The following is an 8,065-nucleotide window of genomic DNA, read 5'->3' on the forward strand; positions in this document are numbered from 1 at the left end:
CCACCCCTCCCCATTGATCAATCAACATTTGACTCCTGACCGCACCCCTCCCCACCAACCGCCCTCCATCCTGACCTCCGACTTGACCACCCATGATTATCACCCACCACAACCCTTGACCCTGCTGTGATCATCCCCTCCCACTGACCAGTCCACCTCCTGACCCCTATCCCTGACCTGATCCAGCCTCCTCACCAACCATCCTGATCACTGACTTGACCACTCTCCTCCCAGTTCCCCCTCTGACCCCTGACCATTCCCCTACCCCTCTGCCACGTCTCTCACCACCTCGATGACTGTTCCCACTGATCCACGCCTCACAATACTATATTGTGTTGCCCATCATTCAGAATCCCACCGTCTTCCTGCCTTCCCTCAATTACGTACCTGAGCTGATAGCACCAAGTGAGTGATCTTCCTGTCATGGTGCATTGTAGTCACACGGGAGTATTTGCCCTTCTCAGGATTGGTGCTGTTTATAATTCCCTCCTGTCACTCAGTCAGAGTTACCCAACATTACATAGGTCAAAGCAGCCCCACCTGACTGGCACCACACCCACAAACACCCCCTCCCTCCCCCACTGACCCTCAGTAACAGCAGTGTGTACTATCTACAAGATGCACTGCAGAAACTCACCAAAGACCCTCAGATAGCACCTTCCAAACCCACGACCATTTCCATCGAGAAGGACAAGGGCAGCAGATACATGGGAACACCACCCCCTGCAGGTTCCCCTCCAAGCCCCTCGCCATCCTGACTTGGAAATATATCGTTGTTTCTTCAGTGTCACTGGGTCAGAATCCTGGAATTCCCTCCCTAAGGGACATTGTGGGTCTACCTACAGCACATGGACTGTAGTGGTTCAGGAAGGCAGCTCACCCCCATCTTCTCAAGGGGCAACTAGGGACGGGCAGTAAATACTGGGCCCAGCCAGTGATGCCCATGTTGTTGAAGTGGATTGATGAGGCCAGATTGTGGAGTAAATTATGGACCAGACCAGGCCCCTCAGTACATTGTCAGACAGTAGCCTGGACCCTGATGGTTCCTTATGTTCACGGTCGATGTGAAGTGAATGTTCCTGATGTGGTGTGACTGGTCAAAGTGCTCAACATCAAATATAACACAATGTACTGGAACACTATCATTACACTTCACACAAAAGAAAGAGGAATTTAGAATGACTTAACGATAGGCAAACTTAACGATTGGCAAACTTAACGATTGGCAAACTTAACGATTGGCAAACTTAACTGAACAATGGGTGCTGTAACTATGACTAATTAACTGTTCCAATACCAGAAACATGCCCCTTGGCAAATGCAGACACAGATTCTCAGATACATTCTCCAATGCAGCAGGAAGCAATATTGAGACATTTCACAGACGAGCAGCCAGGACACACTCACTGAACTTTCCAACTCTGTTGAGACCCCCAAGAGCTGTTTATGTTACTGAGGAACCCACAACCCAAAATTCAGATTTCTGGATCTGTGAGAGCTACCCACAACCACTCAGGCTGTTTACAAAACCACCCCAGTCCTCCCAGGCTGTTTACACAAGGTGCCTTCAGCAGAGTCCAGTAAATCCTTTTCAAGTGACAGCATTGTGCCAGTGGGATGAGCTTGTTGTTGTGTTTCAGGTCCGAGACGGAACTTTCAGCTCCGACTGCCAAACCTGGGCTCGGTGAGTGTGGGGAAGTTGACGTTAGCCCAGGAGGGAGCAGGCCAAGGCTTGTTGAACCTGTCCAGAGCGAGTAGTGAGTCTATGGCTGTGGAGGGTCAGAGCCAGACCGAGGAACTCCTAGCACCAGACCCTGATGCTGAGGGAGATCCTGAACACTCCTCCATCACACAGCCCCTGAACAGGCAGCTCTCCAGCTCCAACTCCACTCTCAGTCCCAGTGCCACCCCTTCCCAGGAGAGTTCCTACAGCTTCCACCATATTTCCTCACTCGATGACATCGAAACGACGAGGGAAGGTGGGCTCAGAAGGTTCCGGAGCCGGCACTCCAGCACAGGTACAGATTGTGGGTGGCTTGGGGTGGTATCACTTGGACTGCTGGGGGTGAGGGGGGGGAAACCTGGGAGCAACCCCCCCACCCCACCTTCCCCTGTCCCCCCCCCACACCCCTACCCTATGCCCCTACTCCCCCCCCTCCCCCCCAACGGATTCAGAGCTGGAGTCTGGGGTCTGGGGTGGGGGGGGGGATGTGGAGAGGGAGGGGTTAGTGTGGGGGTGGGTGGTTACTGCCTTTACCTTTAGGGAAATGTTAGACCCCCCTCCTCTCCTCCCTCCTCCCCCATCTCACTCTAACCTCCCACTGTCCAGTCTGGCATTGACATGGACACTGGTCTAGTCCAAGCAAAGCCCATTCAGCCCATCAAGCCAGTGCTGCTGTTCGGGGAGCTGATAGTCAATCTTTGAGCTGGGGGGTTCCACGGTTCCTCATATCTCACAAAAATGTGCAAAAATGCAAAGGATGCCTGGTTTTGAAATGATTCATTAAAGGTTGAGCTCCAAAATGGGCCTGCATTTAAGATTCCATCCCTTTGCCCATGTCCACACCCTCCTACCATTGAGAAGAATCCTCTGGACTCTCTCTATCCCCGGGACCTCCTCATAATAGTGGAGTGATTATAATGAGCTCAGCCAAATGGCCCTTATAGAATCTGAGTTTCCTGGTTGGGGCTGTTAATCAGGGAGCCCTGGCTGACAGATACAACCAGGAATGTCAAGGGTTCTGTTCGCTCTGAGAGCTGGCTCTGAGGGAGCTGGGTCAGTGTCAGGGACTCTCCCCGTGTAATAAGGGGGGGACTTGGTGTCAGGATACTGGTTTCTGGGGAATTATTTCAAATAGAACCTTTGAAGATCGAAAACATTCAGTGTAACATTCCATCACTTTATAGTCTCTCGGGTCTGGTGTCTGGAACTGTTCACAAACGTTGCTGATGTGGTTATACAGACTGGTATATCTGGGTACTCTAGTTAATGTGGTGTGAGTTAGCTCAGTCATTGGTTTATGTGATTACTGTATCTCAGTGATCTGCCTACACCCATTCTGAAATCTCACTGGCCTCTGCGTTCCTTAGCTTTTGGTGATGGGGTTAGGATTAGGGTTAAACAAACTCAGGATCTATCCTTTCTTCAGGTGATATGTTAACTACTGAAACAGACTGTCTCAGGGATCAGTGCTGGGGCTGCATCAGTGAAGGGGATGGGAGGGATTGCTAACTTTGCTGATGGCACAAAGATCAGGGAAAAGGAGGTTCTGAAGAGAGCCCGAGAAAGCTACACATTGACAGGGTAAGTATTGGACAAATGGAGGAGAGTGTGGGAGAATGTCCAATTGTCCATTCTGTCAGGAAGTGTAACCAGGCAGAACATTAGAAGGTCTCTCTACTGAAAGAAGCTTTTTCATCTGTAATTAATAATAATGACCATGGAATCATTGTCAATTTTTGTAAAAACTAATCTGGTTCACTGGTGTCAGTTAGGGAAGGAAATCCGCTATCCCAACCTGGTCTGACCGAGATGTGACTCTGGACCCCCAGCAATGAATTTCTCTCAGAAATGCCCCTCTGAAATGTCCTGAGCAAACCACGCAGTTGTATCTGACTGCCAACAAGTCCCAAAAGGAAATGGAACGGACATGATGGTGACTCAGTGGTTAGCACAGGGACCCAGGTTCGATTCCAGCCCTCGGGTGATTATTATGGGCATGTTCTCCCCTTGTCTGTGTGGGACCAGCCCAAGGGTGTGGTTTCACTGCCCCCCCCCACCCCCACCGCCCGCAGTGATTGAATGATGTGGGTCCCATGACACCAGAAAGCTGTGTCTGGGTGTTTGTGACAGACTGTACCTTCACATTAATACTGCGAGGGGTGAAGTATTTAATCTTCTGCAGTGTCTTTCCAGGGAAAAAATCTCCAAAGGAGCTGAACTGTTTGAAACATTTTGATTCTTTTGGGAGAGCCCAGTGACAGCATTCTGTGAGAACTCAGTGTGTAACCATCAAGAGTGGCTGATGTTCCAGACCCACAGTCTCTCCCCAGTCAGCCCGGCTGTAAATATCTGAGTGCCTCCTCCCCCCTCAATGATCCAACACTCTGCATCAGCCTGTAGTGTTTGACCCTAAAACCAGCTGAGCTTGTCGTTCAGCAGAATTCCAAACAGGCTCCCACATATTCCTCTGTTTTATCCTAAATTAAACAGATTGTTATGGGTCAGGACTTCCTCCAAAATTTCATATTTGTAACATTTTAATGTGGAATCTAATTGAACTCTTTTTGAAAGTTGAAATGAACTGTATTTTTCTGTTCACTGGGTAATTCCTTCCTCCGAGATCGCTGCTGGTTTGTTTGAGATGAGCTGACCCTGGAAATGCATGTGTGTTTCCCCATATCCATCCAAACTTGTCAAAATGTTCACCCCCTCTCCTTCCCAATTCCCGTAACATTCCCACACAGATCTCTCTCTCTCTCTCTCTCTCCCCCGTAGTGTGTGGAGCTGATTGGTAATGTGGTGATTTTGTTTTGATGTGTATTGGTTCCAGGGACAGTGAATCATGTGACGGTCAGCCCAAACCTGGTCAATTCCACTTCAGACTCTGACCTGGCGAAATATCGAACCATCAGCAAAATCCCCCAAATCACACTCAACTTTGTGGATTTTAAAGGTGAGAACTTCATCCTGTCATCTCCAGGAGAGAGAGAGATCATAGCGCCAACGAAGGTGAAGGAGAGATCCCACAACGTTACTGAGAAGGTCACTCAGGTGAGATGTTCTTTTCCAGTCACTGGAACCGAGTGAAATCGATGCGGAATGGTCCCCAGTTCCAACCTTCCAGCTCAGCACCGCCCTTGTAACCTGTCCTACTTGTCCACCTTCCTTCCCATCTATCCACTACACCCTCCTCTCTGACCTATCACCTTTAGCACCTCCTCCATCCACCTATTTCACTCTCAGCTACCTTGCCCCCCCCCCCCCGAACACCAGCCCCCTCCCATTTATCTCTCCTCCCCAGAGGCTCCCAGCCTCATTCCTGATGAAGGGCTCCTGCCCAAAATGTTGATACTCCTGCTCCTCGGATGCTGCCTGACCGGCTGTGCTTTTCCAGCACCACTCTAATCTAGACTCACCCTGACCAATCACAGGCACCAAGCAGATTAGTCAGCAATCGTAAGATACCCCTGACCCCTGACCCCTGACCCTGACCCTGACCCTGAGAGAGACCATGTTGTCTAACGTCTCTGTTCACGAGTGGTTAGTTACAGGACCCTGTAGAGTACAGCAGACAGCAGGATGGTGGGTGTGTAACTACACTGTTTACCGGGACCATAGGCTGAGGATATTCAGCCCCTCAAGCCTGCCCTACCCCTCAATGTGCCCAGGGCTGATCCGGTTGTGGTCTCAGCTCCTTTCCTGCCTGAGCCCCATATCCCGCAGCTCCTTCATTTCACACTCTCACAGTCAGAGATCTATCGACAGAGAAAGACCCTTTGGCCCGTTGTTTCTGCACTGGCTCACTAAGCACTCACCTATTCCAATCCTATTCTGGACTCGTGTTGCTGACCCTGAAGAGGAGCTTGGTCATCACGTTCCTCACCAGGGTCATAGAGTCACAGAGTTCTACAGCTCAGGAAGAGGCCCTTCAGCCCATCGACTGTGCCAGTCAAAAACAACCACCTCACTTTTCTCTCCCAATTCCCCATCACAAGCTCACATCTAAATGAGAGTTTCTGTCCTGACCACCCTTACCACAATAATCGATCAATTATCATCGATTCACAATAATCGATCAATTATCACCTCACTCTGCCTCGAAAGAAAATGAAGACCAAGTCTTGGCCATCTCCTGGCAGAGGCAATCATTAACACCACAAAATATAGGAACACAATTAGGCCATTTGGCCCATCAAGTTTTTTTCACCTTTCAATCAAGGCTGGTCTCAGCCCCATCTCTTGCATTCTTCTCCTAGCCCTTAATCTCCGTCCCAATCAAGAACCTATCCATCTCCACCTTCGAGACCTCAATGCCTTGGCTTCCACAGCCCTATCTTACAATGACTCTCTCAGGTTGCCCACCCTCTGGGGCTGAAGAAATTCCTCCTCATCTCCGTTCTGAAAGGTCCTTCCTTCATTCTGAGGCTGTGCCCTTGGCTCCTTGTCTCTCTGACTGGTGCCAAGACCCACCAGGGCCCAGAAATGCAGCTCATCTCCACCTTAAAAAGGAGGCTTTAGTCTTCATCCATGAACCCCAGGTTCCCTCCTCTCTACCCTGACAGTCCAGTTTGGACACACTTGAGTTTTGAGGAATGGGAGGAGATCTAGTTGAGGGATATGAGCTACTACAGGGGATTGGCCCAGCAGATGGAGAGAGGATGTTTCCTCGTGTGGGCTAGTCTGGAAGAGGAGATTTTTATCAATTTACAATAAGGGGTTTAAACCAAGATGAGAAGTTCCTTCTCTCTGAAATGGCTGTGACTGTGTGGAGTTTATCCCCGCGTGCAGTGGATGCTGGGACACTGACAGTGGGCAGGGAAGTGGAGTTGATGCCATGATCATATTGAACGGTGGAGCAGGCTCGATGGGTCGAATGGCCTCCTCTTGCTCCTCAGTCTTATGTTTACTACATGGGAAATCCACTACAGCATTTATTATTTGCACCATTGTCACCAACTTGGCATCTTTAATAACCTCCCAGTCCGTTTCCAGCATTCAGCTCTCTCTTAAATACAAGAGCAGGTCAGAAGCTAGGAATCCTGCAGCGAGTAACTCACCTCCTGACACCCCAAAGCCTGTCCACCACCTACAAGGCACAGTCAGGAGGGTGATGGAATATTCCCCTCTTACCTGGATGGGGTCAGCTCCAACAACACTCAAGAAGCTTAAGGTTAAAAATCCCACAACACCAGGTTATAGTCCAACAGGTTTATTTGGAAGCACTGGCTTTCAGAGCTCTGCTCCTTCATCAGGTGGTTGTAATGAAGGAGTGTCGCTCCGAAAGCTAGTGCTTCCAATTAAACCTGTTGGACTGTAACCTGGTGTTGTGTGATTTTTAACTTTGTCCACCCCAGTCCAACACCGGCATCTCCAAATCGAGAAACTTGACCCAATCCAGGACAAAGCAGCCGCTTGATTGGCACCACATCCACAACCATCCATTCCCTGCACCACCGACACTCAGTAGCAGCAGTGTGTACTATCTACAAGAGGCACTGCAGAAATTCATCAAAGATCCTCAGACAGCACCTTCCAAACCCATGGCCACTTCCATCTAGAAGGACAAGGGCAGCAGATACATGGGAACACCACCCCCTGCAGGTTCCCCTCCGAGCCCCTCACCATCCTGACTTGGAAATATATCGCTGTTCCTTCACTGTCGCTGGGTCAGAATTCTGGAATTCCCTCCCTACAGCACATGGACTGCAGCGGTTCAGGAAGGCAGCTCACCCCCACCTTCGGGCAACTAGGGACGGGCAGTAAATACTGGGCCCATTCACATTGTGACCACAAGTTATGAAAGAGCCACTTGGCTTGGCTCCAGTTTCTCTGGTCATCGTGTTCTCTCTCTCTCTGTGATTAAAGACAGCAATTTACTGAGAGCTGGTGTTGAAGCGGCTGTTCTTAAACCCTGTGAGGCTGGAGATTAAATACATCTGTGCTTCAGGATAGAACAGCAATGTTCCCTCCGATGTCAGTTAGATTGTGTGATTAAAGCATTTCTGAAATTACAGCACTGGGTCAATGTGACCTCTGACCTTAGAAGATTTAGATGTCACCCGCTTGAGATATGAGTAATATCGATGTGAGGTTCTGTTGTAGCTGGAAGATTCCTGTCCCTTTCTCATGATTCACAGACACTGCCAAACATTTTGTTAGACTCCTCTTCCTCATTCCTCTCTCTGGGCTAGTGCAGGATTGAGGGGCAGATTGGCCATCTTCTGCTCCAGTGTTGTTACCAGCTCCCCCTGCTGGTCTCTCCCTTTGCCCCACGACTCAAACTGCAGGCCGACCCCAGCCCTGACCTCACCTCAGCCTCTGGTTTCCCTCCTATCTCCCCAA

The 8,065-nt window shown here is 49.8% G+C and overlaps 1 protein-coding gene across 1 annotated transcript in view; it reads left to right on the top strand.

Moving 5' to 3' along the window:
• The window catches only part of LOC122548788 (potassium voltage-gated channel subfamily H member 2-like), a 58,063-nt gene that overhangs the window by 36,527 nt on the left and 13,471 nt on the right, over positions 1-8,065 (top strand). The window contains exons 4-5 of the mRNA XM_043687557.1: positions 1,641-2,018; positions 4,554-4,774. Of these exons, the coding sequence (XP_043543492.1) occupies positions 1,641-2,018; positions 4,554-4,774 (599 nt within the window). The remainder of the gene's footprint in view (positions 1-1,640; positions 2,019-4,553; positions 4,775-8,065) is intronic.

The sequence above is a fragment of the Chiloscyllium plagiosum genome, chromosome 4 (assembly GCF_004010195.1).
Source record: "Chiloscyllium plagiosum isolate BGI_BamShark_2017 chromosome 4, ASM401019v2, whole genome shotgun sequence".
NCBI lineage: Eukaryota > Metazoa > Chordata > Chondrichthyes > Orectolobiformes > Hemiscylliidae > Chiloscyllium > Chiloscyllium plagiosum.